Source organism: Temnothorax longispinosus, chromosome 5, assembly GCF_030848805.1.
Source record: "Temnothorax longispinosus isolate EJ_2023e chromosome 5, Tlon_JGU_v1, whole genome shotgun sequence".
Lineage (NCBI taxonomy): Eukaryota > Metazoa > Arthropoda > Insecta > Hymenoptera > Formicidae > Temnothorax > Temnothorax longispinosus.
The window spans coordinates 20,757,538-20,770,524 of NC_092362.1; the positions used below are offsets into that span (position 1 = coordinate 20,757,538).

Here is a 12,987-nt window from a genome sequence, read left to right on the forward strand (position 1 = left end):
TTATATCACACAACACATTTATATCGTTATACAAAATAGTCTACATTCATGTATGTAACTTAACGAGATTTATCTCTACGTAACATCTCGAGTGGGACACTTCCGAGTTACGTATATATAAAAGTCATTACATTCATAATTTTCTGCCTCCATTTGGATGCCGTTTACAAAATAGACGTGACTTAAAGAGATATATCATTGTGCCACACCTCGAAAACATGATGGCCTCAGCTCAAACTTGGTCTCTCATTGGATTGTTTAAAAATATCATTCGTCCTCTTGTGTAATTAACAAAATTTTATAATATTACGTAAAAAACGCAGCAGATATTAGATCGTTATATACTTATGAAGTGCAATTAAGTGCATGATAATTTAAATGTTCTTATGAGATGTAAATCGTTGCTAGAAAATTGATTCAATTATCTTAATTAATATTATATAATAAACATAATTGATATATATATATATATATATATATATATATATATATATATATACACATACATATGTATATCAATTATATGTAATTGATATGTACATATGTATATCTCTTATGTTTATTATATATGATTAATCAAGATAATTGAATGAATTTCCTAATATATATATGTATTATACTAAATTTTCTCGATTACATCAGTCTTTTTGTCGAAATTAAAATCAAGATCCAATATCGCACATTTATTTTATTTATCTATAAAAGCATTCATTTCTGGTGAATATTTTTTATTAATGTAATTGTGTATCATGTTATAAAGATTATTTTCTTTGTGTAATTTTACGCATTAAAAACTTTCGATAAAAGATGACATTCGAATGATATTCGATTTAATAATGCCTGTAATCGCGCATCGCATCGATGATTTTACGATATTTGGTATAAATCGCATGTGATTGCATACACGATTGCATACAACTAATATTAAATAGTAGATAACAAAATTTCTTCTCAATTTAAGACCATTCCATGCGCACTTCGATTGAAATCTTGTAGCAAATATGTCTTCTCTCTATTTGCTACTTTCGTATACAGATATATGTACATGTAATATATAGTTTCACATACAGTCACATGTAATTGCTACACCAGGATACACATTCCGTCATATAAAATTATCATATTGAATATGTTAGTTACAAAAATGCACATGTTCGTCATTCGCTCCTAAATGCAATTCGTATCGTACATAGAAAGAAATTGGTCAAAGTGAGGAATTGTTTAGCTTCGTAATGTCGATTAATGTAATTATCTTAAATTACGTTTATCAGTCCAGCTGTAAAGATATACTGATGAAATTATACGTAAAAGCGTCATTGCTTGGTGTAGAATAACTCTTATTTCTGTACGTATCAATTTTAGTACAATTTGCATTTTTTTTTCTTTTTGGATATCCAAAATTATTCAATGTATCGTAACATATGTCAACAACATGTTTCAAATATTTATACACATGAAAAATTCAAGGCTGATTAACAACGAGCAATGCAAAAGATGTCAAAATTAATAAACAGTTTAATCTCTCATGAATACAAAATAACGTAATAACGTTTCGAACTCCACAGAGTCTTCCTTAACCAATTCAAAGGATACAGTAAATTAAAATTAAATTAATCTTTTAACGTCTGATCTACCTATCGTTAAAGGTTTACTAGTTTCATGCATGATGTGACTCCTTTTGACTTTGTGGTTTGCCATCGACGTTTGATAGACAAACATCTTAGCGCTTTTATTTTATTATTTTTCATATATGAGAAAGACTCTGTGGAGTTTCGAAACGTCCCTACGTTATCTTGTATTCATGAAAGATTAAACTGTTTATTAATTTTGACATCTCTTGCATTGCTCATTATTGGCCTTAAATTGTTTATTTGTTTCGAAATACACGGGCTAGATTCTTTACGTGATTTAATTCATAACATAATTGTAATGTCTGTGCTTAACAATATAATATGTCGATTTCGCTGATTTTGGATCTTAGGTAATGAATGTGATATCATCAATGTGTGTTTATTAATTTAGTATAAAGATCCATTGGAAAATGTTCATAAAAAGAAGATTGTGATCAGATTTAAAAAATACTTCATATTTATAACAATAAAAAATAAATATGTGTATTATGTACCTAAAGACAAAAAATAAATTAAAAAGTGAAAAAAAATTTAACTTTATTTGTGTATATTTTAGGTCTTATTGTCTTTCGTTTTTTGAAAAATTGTACAAATAAGACTTACAAATGTGTCTGACGTTAATCGATGCTTTATAGTTTAACGTGTTTACGAAAATTGCTTTCATGTGATTAGAAAGCACTCGAATATTTAATTAGCCATGCTGGATATAAATGCTTGCATTAGCCCAATATTGTGGACCGGAATTTTTCGGCATAAATCACCACAAAAATAAATCCTTACTCTGAATCTATGAAATTACTTAACTCGATCATGTACTCGATCATCGCTTTTTGCGTAAGTAAAAAACTGTGGTCAGTTTTATTCCGCTGTCGAGAAATTATACGTAGATAAAATCCACGTCAAATCGGACAACAAATAAAAACCAGAATTTTCTGTATTTCAAAATCTTTTATACTATAATATATATTATAGTATATTATAGTAAAGTTTCAATGCCGTAATCATGGTGGTTTTCAAAAAATTGAACTTTCAAGATTATGCAAATTTAAAAAATCTTTTACACTTTCTAATTTCCAAAAAAGGTCCGAAATAAAGAATTAAAAAGTATACCTCTAGGAATTTTTGAGAATAAATAAAATTAGATATTGTATGCAATAATATTCGCATATCAGATAATGTTAATATAATAAAAAACAAATCACGTGGTTTTGCAGTTATTATACATAATATAAAGGAAATTACTCTGATTGTTTTACATTAGTTATTTGTGCAACAAGTGCTGGAAGATGAAAATTCACGGGTGCGGAGTTGACGCACGAGCCGAAGGCGAGTGCGGTCACCGCACCCGGGAATTTTCAACTTCACGCACGTGTTGCATACCCTATTTTATGTTGCAAGTGCGTGGAAAGTGGCCTATTACGCACGCGACGCGTAATGCACGTGTGACATAAATCCTTTTCCTCTGAGTTTTACAATATTTAGATATGGATTATGTCTCAAATGTTGTTTTTCAAAAATGTACATCATCGTATATTCTATTCACTACTCATAGGCCTGTGTGCATTAAGATAACGTTTGCCTTTTTGTGCATTAAGATAATGTTTGTCTTTATGCATTAAGATAACGTTTGAAAAAAATTCAATTTTGTTAGAATTTGATAGAGGAGTTCTTTGACAGTTCTTTTTCTTTAAAAAAAAAAAAAAAAAAAAAAAAATACTTGAAATAGAATTATCTAAATGTTGCATTTTTTGTTAAATTTCGGTATTTTTCAGTCTCTAGTAAAAAAAAAATAAAAAAAAGTTCGTAGGAGAAAAATATACAATACAATAGATAAATGAAGAAAATTAGTTTTGAAGAAAAATAAATAAAATATTAACGCATTCTTTTGCATGCATGTATTTCACCAAAAACATATCTGCAGAAGAACCATTTCCAAAAACAATTTATAGGATAAAATAATTCCATGAAAAGTAGAACAACTTGGATTTTAACATATATTTAAACTGAATAAAACTTGTACTTTTACATATCAAAATTTATTTAAGATATATTTGTAATGAACAGAGAGTGAGAAAGAAGAAAACATGCTATAATAAAAATCAAAATATGAAAAACAGAAATTTAGAAAAGTTTTAAGAAATAAAAGAAAAGTACATAAAAATTTATTTAAATTAATCATATTCTCTTGATCTCGCTAAGAGGTAAAAAACCTCGTGACTTAGATATACTGTATACAGTATACTGTTTCTTATTTCTTAGCATCAGATTCACATTATAATGAATTACATCTTTCTTTTACATTTTGAAAAAAGATTTTCAGAGGTGATAATTTTTATCTAGTTTTATTTTAAAGATGTAAATCAAGAAATATTATTGTACTTTTAATTTTATAAAATAACTTTTGAAGAAAGAATTATTATCTCAAGAAAATGTATTCAAATAGAAACGTTATTTAAAAATCTATTTAATTGTACAATATAATAATAAATTTTAAATTGACTGGTTGGTCGTTGAATCTTTTTTCAACTTTTATCATTTTTTAACTTTAGAAATTTGAGCGTTTTAAAGACATCGTAATATCAAAATTCGCATCAGTGAAAAATTCGATGTCTCAAAAAGCGTCATCATAATGGCATTGAAGTTTTACATAAATATATTATATACAAGTGTAAAAATATTCAGAAAGAATCGAAATACTCGCTTCTTTGCTGCCTAATTTGACATAGAATTGCCCGCAATCATTAGTACCGTTTAAGAACTTATTATCATTAAATCGCTACAATAGGAAATAAATATTAGTTAAACCATACCATCAATACAGATGTATGGTAATTAATAAACTTATCGATTAAAATATATCATCTGATGTCAGAAATTATTGCATGTTGCGTATCAACTTTATCAATATGGACGCATTGAGATGAATAAAAAAGTATTTGGTATTTTTTATCACGACGATATATGTACGATATATCGCTCGATGTAGCATTAACCTGTTATATTCCACATTTTAGATTAAAATTTAATAAACTTAGTGGACGAACAAGATATCTCAAACGTAATATATGGAATATAATAGGTACAACATCGTACATTTATCATTGCATCATAGTATGTAATAAGAATACATTAAATCGGATAATTAAAGAACATTCTGGTACCACAAATAATTCAACGCATGATATATCTCACAATGCTTAATGTGTTTGCGCTAAATAATATATGTCGCTTATAACATAATATCGAATGCGGATACAATTTTGACTATGTCGAAGATATCTCCGATTCGATATATAAACAAATTTGCGCAATGCAAACTAATTATCTGCATTAATCTGGTGGTAATAATATCAAATTTATGAAATTAGTGTTTTTAGTGTAATTTAGTGTCTTTCGTAGTAATTTGTTATAATTCTAGCTAAAAAATGTATTATTTACAAAATTTTCGTGTATACATTCAAGTACACTTTCAAGTATACTACAATTTCACACTTGAACACTGAATTTCAGACATTTTAGACTTGAACACTGAATTTGATTTAATAGATTTCCTTGAAAATCTAACGTCATCAATTCCGGATTAATAAATAACGTACATTGTTTATTGCGTATGTACAACAGTGACGAACTCCTTCCATATCGATAAAGCTAATAATCTTAGAATGGACACATTTGAGACGCACTTATAAATATCTTTTAAGTCAACATACATCCTATATCAATACACATATTGTACATAAATACACAAGTTTTTTTTTCTTGGTGAAAAGTACACAAGATACACTGTATTGCATTGAACTCACATCCAATGTGTATCATGATTAAACGCTTGTACAGTGAACAGTTCTAGTAACCTGTTAAGGACTATTGAAAGTCCCGCCATCAAATCGTCGCTCTATAGAAGATCCCTGAGAAAGAAGCGTTAGTATTTAGTAAAATATTGAAAATTCATTTCATTTCTACTTCCTTTTTCAAATAATTATGCTGTCTAATTTTGATTGTGCCACATTGTATAATAAAAATTCTACTAATTATAACTAGATATAAAGAGTCGCGCAATTTGGCTAACGTTCCGGACCTATACTCAATTTCGAAAATGTCAGTGAGCAAACGTTTGTTATCTTACAGTCGCGCTTATCACTTATTTCCTCTGTATCGTTTGTGAAAAATCCTGCCTACTTCACTTCGTGAAATTATCAAAGCATGTACCAGACACTTTTATTAGTTTACAATCTGCCATTTCCATTTTCATTGCAGTCTTGTTGTAGCCTCGTTATAGATCATCCCAATTATCTAAACGTGGATCATGTGCACGGTGCTTGATCCCACAAGATCAGAATATGTGTGACACGTTGTCGATCAACGTCCGATAATATCAATACATTGACCGAATTAAATTGGGTTAAGAGGCTTTGAGAGCCTTGTCCGCGTGCGCCAAAGTCAGAGACCCTACGAGGGACACGAGGGTTCGATCCAGCCATGTTATAGGATTTGGATACAAAAAACCTCCTTCGTAAAAACCTAGGTGACCTCCATGAGCTATTTCCACATATAACGTGTTTAAGTTATTTGCTAAAATTAGAAGATACGAGAGACATTAGTACATTTTTACTTATTTTTATTTATACGCAAAATGCATATTTAGATATTGATAGATACCCGCATGTTCTTTGATTGGTTTTAGCAACACCTCTGGCACGATGGGGTCGTCTAATGCGTTGATGAATACCATCGGCGTTGTGATATTGTCTAGATAAAAGACGCAACTACTCCACTTGTACAACTCTTGCACAGTCCTAAAGTTGTGTACCTAAACAACAAAACACTTCATAAAATTCGGATCTATTATTTAAATTATATAATATAATATACGTTTAAAAAGATTAAACTTACCCTCCTCGTATAAGCTTCGTCCAGTTCGGGTAACGTTGCAGCAGAAATTATGTCCCGTTCATTCAGATTACACCTTTGTTTTACATCCTCAGACAAAAGCATATTTTTGTGCTTAAGAATAAGATTCTTCATCGATTCTGTCATTACATAGAGGTAAAAGCGTCTAAAGTTCTGCCAATTTAACAGAATCTTTGTTCCCCTGAAAAACACGTGCAGTGAATAATATTTCTCTTTATTGATCCATTTTAATTATTAATCAAAGAAATCTGATTGAAAGCTTACTTGAGAGCATTGTATCCTTGACAAATTGATATCCCTCCTATAATATTAGGCAATTTATTGGAACCGCGCTCTCCCAGATATTTTGTTACTAAATTACCGCCCAAACTATATCCGATACAAACTATTCTGGTGTTAGGGTGCTGTTCTACCAGATGTTGTAGCATCGCGCTATAATCGTCCGTGTGACCTGTTTATAAAATGTACATTGTAAAGTTTATCTCATCTAAAAGAAGCAAGTTTTGTGAAACATATGTATAAAATTTGTATTCAAAAAATATTCATCTAAACAAAAAGATGGCAGACTGCTCAAATAAATGTGTGATTTTGATTACACTTTCTTCGTCATTTCTGTTGGAAAGTTTCCTTATCGATCATGTTGACCATTAATCATTTATGGATACGACTTGCAAGACATGTAACAGCGTAACCCAGAAAGTTTTACGAAGCTATTCAGTATATCAGAATGGTTTTTTTCCCATAGCTATATAGTTTGCTCAACGTTCTCGCGGTGAGAACATACTCGCGCGATGTAGGAACTTAGTTATTATTCGCAAACTTTCCTCCGATCGACCGCCTCGCCCCAGCGGTACAAGTTTTATCGATTGCTACACGTACCATAAGAGAATATTCTTGGTGCCGTGATCTTGACACTAGAAAGGGCCCCGACGTGATTAAGTACTGCGCACCGATATCCATGACATTGCACGAAGTGCACGAACGTCCTGATATACACGCTTTCCGAGCTGTTACCGATACCAGGACAGATGGCTATCGTTATGTCGTCTGAAATAAAAGTTATTTGTACTATCAAGCATCTTAAATTAAAAAAAATATATATATACATATATATTATTAAAAATGTTTAGAGCGTTTTCTAAAAAAAAATTAATATAAACCAATCGCTAAAAAATTATTATAATCTGTGTGATTAATCTATGAACAATACCTTCGTGTCCATTAGTCAGCGGTTGATAAAGATCGTACGTAAGGGTGGTCCCATCCGGAAGACCGATATATACGCGTTCTCCAATGGGCCAAGGACATCGAACACGTCCTATAACGCTGTGGACGATAGTTTGTACATGGCCGCTGAAACCCCACAACCTCGTTGGCTTGTATCTAAAACAGACCAAGGACTATGATAACAGACTATGATAACTTTTGCTCGTGTTTTTCGAAAAATTATCCTTAATTTTCAAAAGGGCACAGTTAGCGTTTAGTCTTATTATGCTATTATTTCGCTTGTGTCATTCTCTTGTGCTATAGTCGATATCGAAAGTATTTTAAATTTCAAGGAAATACTGCAGTAAAAAAATTTCACAAAAAATAAATAAAAAATATCAAGAATAAGAGAAATATGAGATAAAAAAATTGGGATCTTTAAGATGCCGCCAGTAAATTTTGAAAATATTGCGTCCAACACGTCCCACTTAAGACAAATGATGACCGATGAGAGCTAAAATTCCGTCTTTATTTGCGAACTTTCTTTACGGTATTCCATTAACTCTGGATAAACTCTGAATAGCTGATGTATAAATTTCACTCGAATCGACTTTTTATTACCTTGTAATTACGATGGTGTAACGGTATTCAAATACGCCAATAAAGATTGTCAAATACGAACGACGTATGCTTGAAAATCTGTTACCATTAATTATCGCGATAAAATCGCAAGTTACAATACTTAAATAGGCAAATATTTAAATATCTTTATTTTAAATTTATGCGTTGGAACAAGGTTACTTAATCGATAGCACTTTTGTCATAAGCTATTTTCGAAAATAGATTAAACGTTTTTGCGTTAAAAAAATAAGTAATTTTATGCCAGCTTAAAAAATTGCTTAATTTATTAGACGTGAAAAAACCATTATTATAACACAACATAAATTATATAAGATGTCATTTTTCGAAGTTGCAATTTTGTTTTGCTTTAAGACACATTTTATTTTTTAATTTATCAGAATTTTTTTAAAACAGAAAAATATTAAAAATGAACTTGTACGTTTATTACGCATTTCACTCGGCGCTCAGGCAACCCAAATGGGAGAAAATGTACCGCATCGTTGAATTCATTTATAGAGACTAGTAAGAAGTCGCAGCGTTGATTAGTGGAGCACACGATAGAGCGTTGAATGAAACGAATTCACGAAAAAACCTTTCATTACTACGTTGCACGAAGAAATATATATGCCAGTATTATCGATCTGGTGCTGATTTTGTACGGAACCATGAATCAGCGTTAAGATTCGCAGTCACTGGCAAGAAAAGTTATTCTGCTATATAAAGAAAACGAAGCTGCTAGATGTAGTAATAATTATTTTTTATTCGAAGCAAACGCCGATAATATCTTTAGGATAACGTCTCGTCAAAAGAAGATATAACTTTTTCGAAACCAAAGCCTTTCAAATCTTTCTCCTTTGCCGGACCTTTCACCGCTGTTCGTAAATCGCAATAGCATCTAATTACTGTCGTAATCACGTATGCGATTACAGTTGGCAAAGAACGAACGGTAGTTGTAGCCTTGTAGCATAGTTCGGTGACTATTAATTCAATAGCGCATGAACCTACACTGGCTGTATATGACTATTGCATTTTAATGAAAGAAATACACAAAGTTGCGTGACAATAGATCAATAGAATGCGGTAACACAATATCGATTGCGCAGAGTAAAACCGACTCGCGAAAAAGTCGCTTCTTACTCGTACAGAAAAATATTCACTGTATTTTCATATCTAAAAACAATATTTTTTTATATAAAAAAAATACGATTTTAAATTCGTTGAAATAAGATTAAAAAGAAATCAGGAAGTCCGCGGCACGCGAATTTGCCGCGAATGAAAGTGAAAGACATTCTTATGTGCTGAAATATATTCTTGGTTACAACGCGGCTGGCTTATTCACCAGGCTTCTCGGCAACTTACTGGATTACCCCGGATAATTTACTGGCCTCGAGATACTTAAAACTGGTGGTTTCTTAACACTACAATTTTACTGCTGCCACCTGAACTTTATTCGCCCAATAAGCCGCGAATATTTCTACGGTCAATTTTTGTTTTACCTTGCTTTCTATTCAACCGACATTTCTTCGTGACTGACATTACAGCGGAAGAAGAGAGTAGGCCTATTCTAAACTCTCACGCGCGAATTTTGCGCGAGTTACAACAGAATTCTTTTCTCCGGCAATGAGTTGGTGTAAAGTCCTACATGCAGTCGCAATCAATACACGTGACAATTCATTGTAAACGCAAAGAGAAACGTGTTAATACATCGTCGTGTTCGCGTCGCGGCCGCGAAGTCATCGCGCGAATTAGGCGCGATAGGGAAAAGTAGGGTAAACTATATGCCGGGCCTTCGCGAATGCCAAAGAGAAGTCTGCTCTTTTTACAACGATGGTTTCTCGTTACGGTAGTTATTGCGATTTTCGATATGCGCGTCGATAAAACACTCGAGAATCCTGTCCCGATTTTATTTATCTATTTCGCATCCTACACCAATATGCAGATTTTGATACGTGAAATAAAATAATCGAAACTTAAATAATAAATTATGTTTTAAAATATCACGTTCCAGAATTCTTCAGAAATATTTACATTGATGTAATATTTATATGCTGATGTAATACTTGGAAAAAAAATATGATGCATTTTATCTTTTTCCAATTTTTTGTTCGACCAAGCGAGGCGTTCGAAAGATTGCAAAGTTATATAAGAGTCACTTGAGGTAACGCAAGAACGCAGTAATCAATGTAAATATTAAATTTTGACGAAATCTGATTTTTGTTGTCGAAATAAATACTGGTGTCTGATTATATTAGAAATTGATGTCGCTTTTAGTATTTTTTTGTGTCGTATTATCTATAATTTGCTAAAAAAGTTGAACACGCACGTTCCCCCCGCAAATCGATTTGCACGTTTAGAGTTCACGGCCACTTGGTAAGATCGACCAGAGTGCCTAGAAGCTATCCATATTTATTAGACGTTTATGTTTTGTTGTGTGTCATCCGTTCAAGTGTACTCACAGATTATCGAAAAATGTTGCTGTCAAATTTTGACGATGTCAATCTGGACAAATTACTTGTAGCGCATATTATCGAGTATACTTTATAATTGCAAAAAACTACATGTAAATAATTTATCCCATTTTTTTATTTAATGATAAAAACCTTTTAACAATATAAATGAATTATCTGCTTTTGTCTATCGCATGCAGCGTGTAAACAAATAAATTTTTTCGCTGTTGACAGTTATTCATACCGATACTTTTATCTTCTCATCATTTCGTTACATTGATACAATTAGAATAGAGTATTTCAATTATTTCTTGGCAGCAGAAGTGTGTAAATAAGAGATTACCTTATCGTCTAATGGTGCGATCCCATGGTACGGAACTGCGCAATTGGCGGAACGAAGTTCGTCCAATCGTAAACATTCCACCAATTGCTTAAATGTATTTTTTAACGATCCCATAGAGCGGAACTCGCGGAAGCGCAATTGACGCTTGCCAATCACCCTTTCCGTAGATTCTTTCATTGTATCTATCGGAATAATATAGTCATTCATATCGAAAAGTTCAGTAAGACACCATGTATGAAATGGCTATCAATTTGCTAATTTCACAATTTGAAAAATATTACTTGTCATCTCTCGCATTAATACGCAAATTTCAGTCATTCGTTATATCGGACACATATACAAATAATGCAACGCAGGTGTGTGCGGAATGACTATCAATTTTCTGATTTCACATTTTCAAGAGTACTGCGCTAATAACGTCAACCTATTGTTCAAATGAAATGGCAAACATCCATCTCATGTATAACTCTGTTAACAGCGAAAAAATTCATTTGTTATCGCACGCTGCATGCGATAGGCATGCAAAAGCGGATAATTCATTTATATTATTAAAAGGCTTTTATCATTAAATAAAAAAATGGAAAAAATTATTCACATATAGTTTTTTTGCAGTTCTCTCGTTCTTCCAGCGTCGAGACATTATAAATTCTCAAGATAAACACATAAAATTACATTACTTCCCATTGTTTAATATGTGTTCTGTGACGTGTCTTTCACGGAAAAAAAAGAGTCGTAAAATATGCACAACCAACTTTTTTTTGCTGCGAGAGCTATATTTTTAGCAATAGTAGCAAAACTTTGTTACTTTTTGTAAAACCTTTTGTAAACAAATGTTAGTTGTCCATATTTTACGACTAGATTCGCTACGGTAGCTAATTTCTTTTCCGTGTTTTTGCACGACTTTTCATTCAGGCCATCGATGGTACGCGACGCGGCGACGTGATAATTACTCTATACATGTTAATTGTACATGTAATGTATCAATCAATGATATTACGAAATATCTTATGATAATGTATCTACTTACACTCAAAACATCAAACCTGATTGGAAAGTTTAACACCGGTGGACCAAGGGGGATCCTGTACGTGGCCCCCCGGATGTATTTATAAACAAATAATTTATTAAACTTGTCTCGCGCACATGAGATTGCAAGTCGTGAAACCAGAAAGCAGGTCATCGAGTGATAAAAATACGAAAACACACGCGGGAGAAAGGGTTTTTTTTCGCGGCGGAAACGCGGAAGTGCAAGAACGGGCGGTCGTTCGAAAGAAATCAACTGGGGGTGATAATGAGCACGGGAATTGCGTGTCGCAACGATTGCGATATGCAACCGTTGGAAAGAGAAAAGCAATGGAAAATGAGATGAGGAAAGAACTCGCTCTCAACGTGCCGTTCGCTCGCTCGCAAAGCAGAGAGACGATTCCGAGAGGCGAGTGTGTTGCACACATGTGTGTATACCCGCGAGTGGCACGATTTCCGTAATACAAAGTGGCGATTAAACACAAGGCTGGCACGACGCGACGGTTCGCACGCGTCGAGATCTACAACTTTTTATAGATTTCCAAGTTCGCTGTTCACTTCCTCTCCTACGAAGAGAAGTAAAAGCGGGGTATATATACGAGTGATTGTTGTGAAACTTGATTATTCAATGAATTGCACCGAGGAGGATCTCTTCAGACGCGGGTTCGAGTAGCAATTACTCTTCACGAGCTGAGATCGGTTTTCAACGTGCACGTGCGCTTGAGACACGCGAAGATGAATTCGTTCGTGATAATTGAAGTGTAATGACCCGTCTCTTAGCGCCGATGAAGTTAGTTTCGATCGC

The 12,987-nt window shown here is 32.7% G+C and overlaps 2 protein-coding genes across 7 annotated transcripts in view; one reads left to right on the top strand and one right to left on the bottom strand.

The window, feature by feature from the left end:
- LOC139812982 (odorant receptor 46a-like) overlaps positions 1–12,987 on the top strand; it is a 31,988-nt gene that overhangs the window by 10,813 nt on the left and 8,188 nt on the right. The gene's annotated exons all lie outside the window — the stretch shown is intronic.
- Hydr2 (abhydrolase domain-containing protein 2) overlaps positions 1–12,987 on the bottom strand; it is an 18,412-nt gene continuing 5,425 nt past the window's right edge. The window contains exons 4-9 of the mRNA XM_071778181.1: positions 7,753–7,925; positions 7,422–7,589; positions 6,807–6,993; positions 6,525–6,723; positions 6,291–6,441; positions 1–6,203 (exon numbers count right to left, since the gene is read on the bottom strand). Coding sequence (XP_071634282.1) covers positions 6,034–6,203; positions 6,291–6,441; positions 6,525–6,723; positions 6,807–6,993; positions 7,422–7,589; positions 7,753–7,925 — 1,048 coding nt within the window. The 3' untranslated portion in view covers positions 1–6,033. The remainder of the gene's footprint in view (positions 6,204–6,290; positions 6,442–6,524; positions 6,724–6,806; positions 6,994–7,421; positions 7,590–7,752; positions 7,926–12,987) is intronic.